This window comes from Cherax quadricarinatus, chromosome 15 (genome assembly GCF_038502225.1).
Source record: "Cherax quadricarinatus isolate ZL_2023a chromosome 15, ASM3850222v1, whole genome shotgun sequence".
Taxonomy (NCBI): Eukaryota; Metazoa; Arthropoda; class Malacostraca; order Decapoda; family Parastacidae; genus Cherax; species Cherax quadricarinatus.
The window spans coordinates 6,297,630-6,311,366 of record NC_091306.1 but is presented as its reverse complement, the minus strand read 5'-3'; the positions used below and the strand labels follow the sequence as shown (position 1 = coordinate 6,311,366).

Genomic DNA, 13,737 nt, shown 5'->3' with positions numbered 1-13,737 from the left:
TCACCCAGTAGTCGTACATTCAGCTTCCAGTACCCCAAATATCTCTTAGGCAAACCGTCCCAATTTAAATCAGCATAAACCGCCCTATGATCTGAATAAACGACATTCACCGTCTGCACCTGCGTCACCCTCACTCCCCTTGTCACATACAACCTATCTAATCGTGCAGCATATCCCTTTCTATGAAATGTGTGCTCTATCCCGCAATCCCCTCCATCAACTATATCCCTCAATCCCACACCTCTCAATAGATCCCCTAAACCTGCCAAAAAACACCCTGCCCCTCTCGGTTCCACATCCTTCCTGCGCACCACACAGTTCCAGTCACCACCAACTATTGTCACTGACGGTAATGACCGCAAATAATATACCAATACGTTATTCACAAATTCATTCTTTACCCTTACATCATTCTCAGCCGGCACATACACACAAACTACTGCCATCCTCTCACCTCTCCACCACCCATCTATTCTTAACACACGACTCCTTCCCCCCTTCACTCCTAAGAACAACAAACGGGCTCGTCTCTCGGATCAGGATTCCCACCCCTCCCTTCATTCGCTCCGAATACATCATAAACACTCTGTACCCATCCACCTCCAATTCCCTTCCCAGCTTGAAATTATGTTCCTGCACAAAAACAATGTCTATAGCATAACGTCTTAAAAATCCCTTTACCCACAGACGCTTCTCACTCACACACAATCCATTAATATTCACTTTCATGCACCGGAAACCTACTTATGTGATTTCACCCTCTGCCCCATTTCACCTTTCACTGACATGCTTCCAGTGTGTCTGCTTCTTCCACTTTTCTCTCCACTGCCCACTTGTGGCTTCCCCTGATCCAACACTGGACCAGGCGTACCTTTAGAGCTCCCACGCACCACATCAACCCACAGCTTTTTCCCTGGTCTCTGTGCCGGGGTCAAAACATCATCCGAGTTGGAATATGTCGCCGCCCTCTTACGGTTGACACTCTCTGCATCCATTTCCAACTCACTGGATGCCTCCCTGTGAATCTCAGCATTCACCTCAATCACTTCCACCACTCCTGGCGAATCATCTGCCATGTTCGCCAATCTTCCAAGTTGCTCATCTTCAATCTGAACAGTACTCCTCACCATTCTCAAGTTATCCTCAGAAACCTTCTTCTCAAAGGATTTTTCCTTCACGTTCACCAGTAGGCCTCCCTCTACCCGCACATCACCAATCTGCACAGTCTTCCCGTTCTCCAAGGCAGATGCCTCACATCCCACTAACTGTGACAGTGATGGGCTGGTACCCACCAGTGGCAGCTCACACTCCACTTCCTCACTCCAGGAAGTGCCACTTCTTTGTACAGGTGACTCATCAGCATGGCCCACCTCCGGTTCCGGCTCTTTCACCATCTCACTACCTAGTTCCTGTCTCTGCTGCCATCTCCCATACTGGGCCGCCATATGGTCATATGCACCACATAACCTACACGTCTTCTGCTGCCCAGCGTAGTACACCATTACCTGCGTCCTAAATGCGTCCAGTATGACGTAAGATGGGATGGAATGCCTCAACGTCATCTTGAGCGTGAACGTACCATCCGGCAAGCCGGCATACGCCCCATCCGTCCATTTACCAGCCATAGCCAGGTGTACAGGTCCATACTGTTCAAATACATTCCGCAGATCAGGCTCGTCCGCCTCAAATGGCACATTTCGGAGTTTCACCCATGTGTAATGCCTAGACACGTTGATGAGTCGACACGAACACGTATCGCTGAATTAACGTCTACCCTCCTGTCCTGGTACTTGTCAACCAGCCGTTCATACACTCCAGCTGATCTCAACTTGACGAAAATACGATAGGCACCATTTAGGCACACACCATACAGTTCTTGATCCGCAGCACCATAGGTGTCACGGATAATTTGCGGTAAAAGCACTTGTGCAGACTGAGGCGTTATTGCACCACGCACCAATTCAAGGCACACCGTGTGCACACGCCTTCTCACAGACTGCGCCATGTTGTGAAAATATAAGTCTCCTCCAATGGCCAGCAGAGGGCAGTAGTCACACGTCCGCACTCTGCTCAGGTCAAGCGGCGAATAACTACTACCACCGCTAAAACATCTACTACTACTATTACTACTACTTATACTATTATTAGTACTACTATTACTTCTACCACCACCACTACAACTACTACTACAACTATCACTACTTTTCTCGTCCCAATTGTGGGTCGAAACATTGTCATAATGTTTCTCTCCTGAGTGCGGGTTTCTGATGGACTTTCAACCACGGTATTGTGACATTCATTCCTTATTAATTATAGGCAGACATCCAGTTTAAATGTCTTACAATCACATGCTGTGCGGAAAGACTACCGCCTCATCCTCCTATCACCAGTTACTGCTTCCCGTCTCAGTAGTAGTAACCAGTTTTAGTATATGTACTGCCGAAGCAAGTACATATACAAGTACATATAACAGTGACTCAGGCAGAGACGGTTGGTCGTTGAGTCAACGGTACACTGGTTACTGGTAACTGGTTACTACTACTGAGACCCGTTCTCAAAACACTGTATGATTCCTATGGGTTTAGAGCTTCCCATTATTATAATTATGGGGGAGCGCTAAACCTGTAGGATAATACAGTGCATGTAGGGGGGAATGGAAAATATTCAGGTTCAATTCAGGGAACCGGAGCATAGATTCAATTCCCTGATCATGAGCCCCTCACCAGCGTCAAGGAACCTCCCTTGAGAGGTAGAGCTTCCCAGAGAATATAATGATATTCTGGCAGGTGGTGGCGGCAGCCGAGTGAGACGTGGCGGCGGCGGCGGCAGACAGGTGATGGCGGCAGCGGCGGCGGTGGTGGTGGTGGTGGTGATGGTGGTGGTGTGTGGTGGTCACTGGTCGTGTCTGAACCACGCTCAACCTATACCAGGTAATGATCACCTCCTCTTCCTCCTTCCTGAGCGAGACACAGCCTGTGTTAGTACATTGTTTGCAAGACATGATATGCTAGGATTATTTAAAACCAATATGTTGAGTGTTACTTTATCTGTTGAGAGTGTTGCTGTATATGTTGAGAGTGTTGCTGTATATGTTGAGAGTGTTGCTGTATATGTTGGGAGTGTTGCTGTATATGTTGAGTGTTAATGTATCTTTTGAGAGTGTTGCTGTATCTGTTGGGAGTGTTACTGTATATGTTGGGAGTGTTGCTCTATCTGTTGAGTGTTAATGTATCTGTTGAGAGTGTTGCTGTATCTGTTGAGTGTTACTGTATCTGTTGAGAGTGTTGCTGTATCTGTTGAGAGTGTTTCTGTATCTGTTGGGAGTGTTACTGTATCTGTTGAGTGTTAATGTATCTGTTGAGAGTGTTGCTGTATCTGTTGAGTGTTACTGTATCTGTTGAGTGCTAATGTATCTGTTGAGAGTGTTGCTGTATCTGTTGAGTGTTATTGTGTCTGTTGAGAGTGTTACTGTATCTGTTGAGTGTTGCTTTATCTGTTGAGTGTTACTGTATCTGTTGAGTGTTACTGTAATTTTTAAGAGTGTTATGTATCTGTTGAGAGTGTTATTGTGTTTGTTAAGAGTGTTATGTATCTGTTGACAGTATATTCGTGACTTACGGTGAGCAGGTTACATGCAGCCTTAACAGCCCCCTCCTGTAGTTGATAGACTGTAAACTCTATTAACCAACCAACCTTAATCCCAATTTTAGAGATTATTCTTGCTGACGTTGAAAAGGATGCATGTAGCCTCATGTACTTGCTAGGCTTTGAACCCATGAACCAAAATAGTATTTCACCCACCGCCAACAGCAGGGGTATGTGGATGCGAATATCAATAAGTAAGTAAGTTTATTCATGTATACACAAATACAGTTACATAGAATTATCATACATAGCAGCATATGTGTAGAGAACATATGCTGCTATGTATGATAATTCTATGCAACTGTATTTGTGTATACCTGAATAAACTTACTTATCAGTGGCCGAATATCTGCACTATGACCTCACAGATTGCATATAGTTGCAGAAGTGGATCGATTTGCCATCATGAACGTGACAGTGACAGATGTATGGAGCCCCAGAGCAGACAAGTCGAGCGATGGCAGGGTCAACTGGTCACAGGTGTTGCTCGCCCCACAAGTCGACTATTCCAGGAAAGCCAGGAAATTATGGCCTCTAGATCCACAGTGTTCTTGGTAAACTCTCCCTCTATGTTGACCTTTGTGTTACATAGGATATGTACACCGAGAGGTATTTCTCAGCGTTCATATGCTGAGAGTTTACTTTAAATCCATATTTTTGGGATTAAAGTATTCTTGTCTAGTGGTGAAAAGGTTACGTGTAACCACAATGACTAGTTATATGTAGGATTTGAGACCCACTGACCAACGAACCAACCTGTGCTTGTTTTGTCTGCCATTACAAGGGGGTAAATCACGGCATAACCTGACGAGCAGTGAGAAAGACACCAATGTTTGCAGTGAAACCTTTATTTCTGTTTTATCCACCACTTTACGAAACGTCTTAATGAAAGTTTCACTGTATGTACGCCTGCAGTGTCTTTTTCACTGAGTTTTTCCATATTGCCTTAGTTCCTAATTTTCCCGCTTGTTCTTATTTCACAACATTATTTTGTATATTTGTAATATAAAGTATCTTGGTATGTTTAGTTTATCGTCCTTTTAGTATCTACACACGCACACGGGGCCAGGAGCTGCGACTCGACTATTGCAACCACAAGTAGGTGAGTACACGCGCGCACGCGCGAGGGATGGGACTATAGAAGAGTCAGATTTTCGTTATATTCATGTGGAAGAGCTAAACCCGTAGGGATCATACAGTGCCTGAAGAATGGGACGCAATCGAGTGTGATCTTATTAAAGGACAAGGTGTTCCAATTCATTGGATCAAGAGACTTTCACTAGCGCCAAAGCACCGGCGCCACTTGAAAGCTCAAATGAAACCGAAATGCAGGAATTATTATTGTTACTTTTATAAATGAATGTTTAGGTCATATTTCATCCGCTTTCGTCATGCATCGGTTACATTATTAAGGAACTTAGCATCAATTAGCGGAGGGTGGAACGAGCCACTGCCATTCATTGCCACTGAATGATCCACACGGGTTTAGCACTTCACTTACACATACTACTAATAATCAAGGAACAGTCAAGCACTATGTACCTTGATAGACAATGAGTGCTTAGTAAGGATAAACTAGGTTAGGATACCTATGGATTCTGGCCAATAGTTATTGTTAGACTAGGTTAGGTTATCTTAGGTATAGATGCCGAGTTAAGGTTCGTTTGGTGTATCCTTTTTTTTTTTTTAATTTTCACTTTTGCCAGTGTTATCTGTTTTTTTTTTTTTTCACCTAAGACCACATACACACACAAATGTAGCCAAATCAATAATTTTACAGGTCAGGACGTAAATAAATTACGCAACATGAAAGTCACTAGTGACAATTGTCCTCAAACAAATTGACATCTTAAAACCAAATAAGTCACCAGGCCCTGGCGAACTGCTTTCAAGGATTATAAAGGGATGTAAGCAGGAACTTAATAAAATATTAGCTAGGCTCTTCAGCAAATCGCTACAAACGGTATCCTGCCAGTAGGCGAAAAATGGCAGGATACTCATTCACAAATCTAGAGATAGGTCGTTAGCTTCAAACAATAGACCACCCTGCCTAACTTCAATTGTAGGAAAGATGATGGAATCATTAACCATAGGCGAAATTCAAAGCCACCTCGAAAAAATATAAACTATTCAGTGAATCTCAGCACGGGTTTTACGAAGGGGCGTTCATGCCTTACAAATTTAGTAACTTTTTACTAAGATATTTGAAGTGGTAGACCAAAATAAAAGAAAATATATGATATAGTGTATATGGATTTCAGTAAGACCTCTGATAGAGTATCACACAGAAGACTGCTGAAGAAGTAGCAATACACGAAACAAGTAAAGAAATTCTCTCTTGGATCGAAGCATAGTTGACCGATCGACAACAGTGTGCAAAAATGAGAACTCAGGGTGGAGACCCGTTATCTGTGGTGTTCCACAGAGGTCAGTATTAGGCTCTTCATTGTTTACATTATACGTAAATAGCTTAAATGAGGGAATAAATAGCAGTAAAACCAAGTTTACCGATAACTCTAAAATAGGTCATCAAAAAAATTTTGATGAGGACACAAAAAACTACAGATAGACTTAGATAGGTTGATGCCGTGGTCAGAGAACCGGCAGATGCAGTTTAATGTAGACAAATGTAAGGTTCTATTCCTGGGAAAAGAAAATAACTGTGGCACCTATAAACTACATGTAGATCTCATTCAAAATGAAAGCGAAAAAGATTTAAGAATTCTGGTTAGCAGTAATTTAGAGCCATTATTGTGTTCTTGTGATCATGGAAAAAAATTAAATATGCTAATCCCATTTTAACTCCCGTTTTTTTTTTATTTCATTTAATCCTCCTCTTGCATGTTGGCATCATCCGTGTTCTAATGCTGGTCTCCTTGATCCTGCGTGCTCTCCTGGTATGTGCGGCCTTGCCTCTGTGTTCTCCTGACCTCACCTACGTGTTCTCCTGACCTCATCTGAGTTCTAACCTCACCTACGTGTTCAACTGGCTTCGCCTCCGTATTCTATTGACCTAACCTACGTGCTCTCCTGACCTTACCTACGTGTTCTCCTGACCTCACCTACATGTTCAACTGGCTTCGCCTACGTGTTGTATTGGCACCCTGCCTTCTGTTGACCTCCGCGGTTGTTATCCTCACTTTCGTCGTGCTCTTCCTGTTTCCATAACGAAATTGCTCTGGCCGTGATGTCATCTCTGTTCTAAATCTCCGTATCAATTGAGTGCATCTTCCCGGCTCCTCCTGACATAAATACCGACGTTCTTCCTGGCCTGCTGGTTGTATATCCTTCGTATCTCCGATTTCGGTCATTGCCACTTTTCGATTTCTGGTGACCTCGATACTTCTGGGAACCTGGTGACCTGTGATTTGAGGACTCTGGCGGCTACCTTGGAAATCATGGCGCCCTGGGGACTTGTGGTTCTCTTTCGAGAGACAGGGTGGAGGTTCGGTTCGGGCTTAGACTGAAGAAGACCTGGCTGTTGTCCTTCCCTCGCTCGGGAAACTCGTGGACTCGCTACCTGCTGGAGGCTGCTACAGGGTTCTTCACCTCCTCCATTTATAATTCTACACACCTCAAGTACTTAGGTGAGTGAGCAGGGAAGGTAGGGAAGGGTGAGAAAGAGTAGAGGGAGGGGAGGAGTAGACGTGTAAATAAAAAAGTAGAAGTATGACAAATAAGTAACATTCAAGAAAAGATCCCTGTAGTAAAGAAAAAAAAGAGTGGGAGTGGATAAGAGAGGATAGGATTGGAAGGAAAAATGAGACGAGAGCAGTGTTCTCCATCAGGTTACCTGGGTGAGGCAGAGCCGCCCTTGAGAGGAACAACACTGGTCATCAAGACTCACTCGGTTGGTCCTCTCGCCCACTTCCCTCAGTTTCCCGTCATCGCCCTCGTCAGGAGCCCCGCCAGGTGAATCTAAATCTCCACCGGATCTATCTGAAATCTGTTCACCTGTATAACATATAAGGGTTTACCGCTTTTCGAATATAATAGTAATAATGAAGTGTGTTCACTAGAGTCACTCGTATCTACATTTCCCCATTATACTCCTCACCGTAAATTGTTACTTTACCTCACATACTTTCTTAATCCTAAATACCATAACACACGTTCATTTCTACCACCTATTTAAAACCTGAATACCTCCCATTCCTCAAGCTTTCTATAACCACCATGGGTTTAATTCTTCCCCATGAGTATAATAATAGCCTCACATTATCAAAGAACAGTAAAAATAATAAGACAATGAGGTCACATGTGACTTCATATGTTAGGCCAACTTTAAAGACCTTCTGTTGTCTTATTATTTTTACTGTTCCTTGATAATTTGAAAAATCACGAAAACATTTCGAATATTACTACCCACCTGTTTCCTGTGATCTTATTGCATATAGTATATATACATACATACACGCGTACATAGAAAATTACAACTTTCAGGATATACAATACGTGAAATTCAAACGCTATTTTTCTAGTTCTGAAGTATTTCTTAAATTACATTAAATAAAGCTCCTCTACTGCCATTCACCAGAGCCATCATCTCCTACTGGAACTACATGAGCGTGGAGGAAGCGTGGAGAAGGTTCAAGGGCTCCGTCAGCAGGTCCTCCTACAGGACTGCAGGTAATCATTGCGTTCTCCCATCTTTATTTGCTTCAGCTTGAGTGTGGATCATTTTTTATTTGCTCTCCCACATACTCCATCTCTCTCTTGTTCCATGCTCTCGAGTCATTTATGTTAATTCATCTATGGAGTCTTCTAAAACTTTTATAATTTTAGTTATTGGGTATAATAATTAACGCATCAGTGCGATATTTCAAAATTATTATTGAGCAATTATTATTTCAAAATTACGAGGTAAAATATGTGATTAAAAATTTCTGCTTTTCCATTATATATTGTTTATATTTTTATGTTCATTGAGAAGCGCTAAACATGTACGGCCCATGGAGTGCATTAGAGTACAGATGAGCAACTTATTTCCAGCCTTTCATAAATTCGTCCGTGAAAAGCTGGAGAACTGGAAGTCCATTTATGTGACGGTCCTAAGGAACACCAGCCGCCTCCATCTGGTGTATTACGAACACCTGCGTGAGGATCCCTTGAAGGAGCTAAGAGCTATCCTGGCCTTCCTGGGAGTGAGGACCTCAGAGGCTCGTCTGGCCTGTCTGGCCAGGCACCTCGACGGAGTAGCCAAGGGCGGCCAGCGGGAGGTCTACCCGTATACTGCCTGGGAGAGGGCTATGTTCCAGCGTGCCTTGGCTCAGCTCGATGTCCTCTTCAGACTTCGAGGCTTTCCTCCACTCCCTGATTACCGTCGTTACAAGAGCTGATGTCTCATGTGATGACGGGATAGGGTCGCGGCTGAAATCTGTCTTCGCGGGATCCAATAAGAAATAATTAAAGATTAACTTCCATTAGTATATACCTCTTTCTGTTAATATAAAACAACACTTAATATTGCCGGCAAACATTTTGTAATTATAAAAATAAATAATTGTATATAGTTTTATTCTATCACTATTAATTTATCCCTACGTCGCAATATCGCTTTTTCATAATTAAAACAAAATCGAACGTCGTAGAAAAACGTAAATTTGATCTATTTTAGTATGTTTTTACTTCCGCTGACAAAGTTCCTCCAGTGAAAGTGCAAAGAGACAAGGCGGAGCTCCTGCTGTAACATCAGCTACCTGCGTGGGTGACTGTCTCTTGGGGCAGGCAAACCACAGTATTGTAGTAGACAATAAAAGCCTTATGTGACTGTAGAGAAACGGGTTGAGGCAAATCTACCTTATGCACAAGTCGTGTGATGAGTTAAATTACTAATTTTAGTGCCTTTGCCTGTAACAGTTTTAAATCTCTAATTAATTATGAGTTGTGTCTTTTACACCTGTGTTCAGAAACAATCTATAGTACTACTGACCAGTCAGGCTGTTAGTTATAACTTAAGATAAGATCAGCTACTTATGAATGATCTTGGAGTGGGTGTAGGTGGGTGTGAGTTGAACCTGATTAGCTTGTGCTACTAGGTCAGTTGCCGTGTTCCTTCCTTAAGTGAATGTGACCTGACCTGACTAGGTTGGGTGCATTGACTTAAGCCGGTAGGAGATTTGGACCTGCCTCGCATGGGCCAATAGGTCTGCTGCAGTGTTCCTTCTTTCTCATATTCTTATGTAATAGTCTCCTGGGCTCGCCTTTTGTGACCACACAAATAGCTGCATAAAAGCTTCAGGTACATTCTAGTGCAGCAGTTTTAATAGTGCCACCTGAGCGGTTATAACGTTTCCTGTGCACCCCGTGCTCATCCTATGAACTGTGGAAAATTGCATTTATCTGTACGTAACTCATAATGTACATAACAGTAAATAACAAAGATAATTATTATTTATCAGTTAGACAAGTAGGAATTTGGGACACCTAGGTCGCAAAAAATGTCCCCCTTCGATACCTAACACTGTCATATCCACAAGTTGCTCTGGACCTATTAATTATAAATGAAATATACATACACCAGGAATTCTAGTAAATTTACAAATTTGTGGACTATATTAAAATTAAAAAATGATTATATATAAACACATTTACATAACAGAAGGAAAATATCTTAATATCACTCACCAGTTTGACTGGAGATTAATGTGTCATATACAGGACCCCCCCCTTTTGCCTACATTTATGAAAAATTTACTGGCCAGAATTTAAACATAAATTAGACAGCTTATCTGATGCTCCTGGAGTTGTCCTGTCCTGTCGCCTGCTATCTCAAGTTATGCAGGAATGCACATCCAACAATTTTGCCTCCTATTTGAGAGGTGTCAACCCAATTTTAACCTCTAGAGCACGAAAATTCTTCACATTATTAATTAATGTCTGTTCAATTCAAACAACAATGGCGAGTGTCCTTCTGCACAGGCGCAGCTTCCCATTTTCGATAACATAAATTTTATTAAATACAGTATGGTCATCTATTTACATATAACTACTGTATTTCTGGAAAATATATACAGTATTTTCCACACTGCGGCCGGGCGGAGTTCGTTGCTAAACGACTCAAATTGCTCATTTGGCAATGGTGGAGGACCTGGATACATATAGGATCTGGCATCCACACGGTGACATATTACACAAGATTTAATCACACTTTTTACACTTTGCCGTCCTTGTGGAATACTGAAAGTTTCCCTAATACAATTTAAGGTAACTTGTACCCCACCATGCATTACATTTTTATGGGCATTTAGAACAATCAAATTTGTTAGATGACGAGTTTTGGGCAGTAAGATAGGGTGTTTAGCATAATCACCCAATTCAGCATTTTGTAACCTACCTCTGCACCTAATTACATTGTTCTCTAAATACAGCCCCAATTTCTCTATTATGGAACCGTTCACAATTTTTCTTTCCATCATCAATTTAATCTCATTTCCATAGATTTCCTCCCGTACCCTCTTTATCCAATATTCAAGAGGATGTGAAAACTTAAATGAAATATTCATCTTGTTTAGAAATTTAAGCACCAACTTAGTTACATTGATTAGTTTGGGTAAAGAAGAATACTTATTTATATCAATGGCTAAGGGAGGACAAACTATTGGAGTGGTGGTCACAGTAATTTCAACAGGAGCAATATACTCCTTTTTGTACAGGCCAATTAGCTTTATTTACCAACCAGCTCGGTTCTTTAAACCATGATACAGCATTTACAAATTTAGCATAAGGTAAACCTCGAGACAAGAAATCAGCTGGATTCTTCTCACCAGGTATATGATTAAATGTTAACATATGCTGACCCAAACTATTATACTTCTCTTGCATCTGATTAATTTCAGCAACTCTGTTTTGTACGTACACAATTTTACTGTTTCCATTACGAATCCATTGTAAGGATACCTCATTATCAGACCAAATTACAGTGTCACTAATATTTATCTCCTGCAACTTATTTCTTATATAATTAGCTAATTTGACACCTACATAAATGACTGTTAATTCCAACTGAGGTAAGGTACGTGATTTAATTGGAGACACTTTAGCCTTAGACATAACAAGAGAAATAACACTATTACATGGAAGGTAAGCAACTGCTCCATATGCCAATTTTGAAGCATCACAAAAAATGTGGAGTACATTTTTTTCCATTTGGATTGGCCACCTGGCATGGGAACTCCAACATTGGAATTTTCTCATAATCACCAATTAATTAATCCCACCTGTTAATGAATTTCCCAGGTAGAATTTCATCCCAAGCACATTTAAGTTTCCATGCTTCCTGAATTAATAATTTCCCTCTTATAGTAAGGGGTGACACTAAACCTAGTGGATCAAAACATTTGGAAACTTCAGCACACAAGACTCTCTTAGTTAATTTATTGGGCATACTGTAATTATTAGGTTTTAACATTAACAAATCTCTCTCAGTATCCCAAGTTATTCCCAATACATTACTACATTTTGACACTTCATCTCCAGGGTAATCTTTACTTATGTTGTCCTTTAATTTGGACGAATTGCTATTCCATTCCCTCAGAGGCATATTTGCACTTTGCATTATTTTATTAGCCTCTCCATAAGTCATTAACAGTTCCTCTTCAGTTGACGTCACACCCAGGAAATTGTCCACATTAAATTGTTTGCTCATTACTTTACTCAATGGACTTTCCATACGTTTAAGGTGTGCATTTATCATCGCTTGAAGTAGGAACGGACTGGATGTAGCACCAAATAATACGCTCCTAAAGCGAAAGGTTTTCAGAGGGCTAAGTGGGTCAATAGGATTCTCAGGCCGTAAGAAGCGGGTACAATCCCGGTCAGCCTCTTGTAAACCCACTCTTAGTAAAGCTTTACTTATATCAGCCGTAAAGGCATAATGCTTCACTCTGAAATTTAATAAGATATCTCCTAATTTTTCCGTCAACGATGGACCTGTCATCAAACAGTCATTTAAACTAGGTACATTTTTGTTACTCCTGGCACTACAATTAAACACAATCCTCAAAGGAGTGGTCTTAGAATCTTTATTCACTCCGTGATGTGGCAAATAGTGATCATAAATTTTGGCTTGCTCAGGAGGTACCTCTTCTATAAATTTATTAATTAACTGCTCAGCAATTATATCATTATAGGCAGTTAACAATTCTGGTGTCTTACTCAGTTCGCGGAGCTGAGCCTTTAATTGTCCATATGCCATTCTGTAATTAGTGGGCAATTCTGGATGGTTCAGTCTCCACGGAAGTCGTACCCAGTATTGTCCAGATTCAAATTTTACATCTTTCAGGTATTGCTCCTGAGTAAAAGAATCATCTGGACTTTCTTCATTTACATTTATTCCAATGCTGTCTAATTCCCACAATTTATGCACTGGCTCAACACCATCCTCTATGGAAGAATTATACTGGGGTACGATTTCATGAGTAAGACACACAGTTATGGTATTTGTAGTTTCCTCTAGTCTTGTATTATTATTACGAGGAATCCTACCATACATTACATGTCCTCCTGCAGTCTTCAAAAGGGTTACAGAACATTTCTTTACCATACCCTTTACAAAGGAGGCATAATAGTCACTACCTATCAAAATATTTATTGGGCCTACAGAATCATCACTTATACCAGAAGGTGCTAAATTTACATTATGTGAAAGTCTTTCTGTAGCTTTACTAAGTCCTACTGTAGTTATTTTCTCTGGAAGTCTATCTACAATTACTGCATTAACACGTTTTTTCTCATTGCCCAACCTGACAGTTACATAAACAGTGTCATACAATTGAGACCTTTTATCCGAGAGAAAACCAGATAATTTTAAAATTGTGGGATCTCCCATCTGTACTTTCATACCATCAAGACATTTACGTTTTATGAAAGTATGCTGGGATCCCTGGTCCAATAATGCATTTACATTTTTTTGATTTATGCCTCTTATCATCAATTTTTACCTGTAACACAGGTAAGGCTACTTCAGCAAAACCATCATTATTAACATTAGCAGCAATTTTTACATTAGCTACTGTTGTGTCAGGATTGTCAACATTATCATTATTATCAACATTATCATATAGACCTTTACACATGACTATATGGTGTCTT

General features: G+C 41.0%; 1 protein-coding gene across 1 annotated transcript; it reads left to right on the top strand.

The window, feature by feature from the left end:
• The first annotated feature begins 2,776 nt into the window (after window positions 1–2,776).
• Window positions 2,777–9,163, top strand: LOC128692179 (WSCD family member AGAP003962). The gene is made up of 6 exons (XM_070085121.1): window positions 2,777–2,930; window positions 4,025–4,199; window positions 7,084–7,232; window positions 7,434–7,557; window positions 8,183–8,274; window positions 8,638–9,163. The coding sequence occupies exons 1-6, from the start codon at window positions 2,837–2,839 to the stop codon at window positions 8,982–8,984; spliced, it is 981 nt and encodes a 326-aa protein (XP_069941222.1). The 5' UTR covers window positions 2,777–2,836; the 3' UTR covers window positions 8,985–9,163.
• The last annotated feature ends 4,574 nt before the right edge of the window (window positions 9,164–13,737 follow it).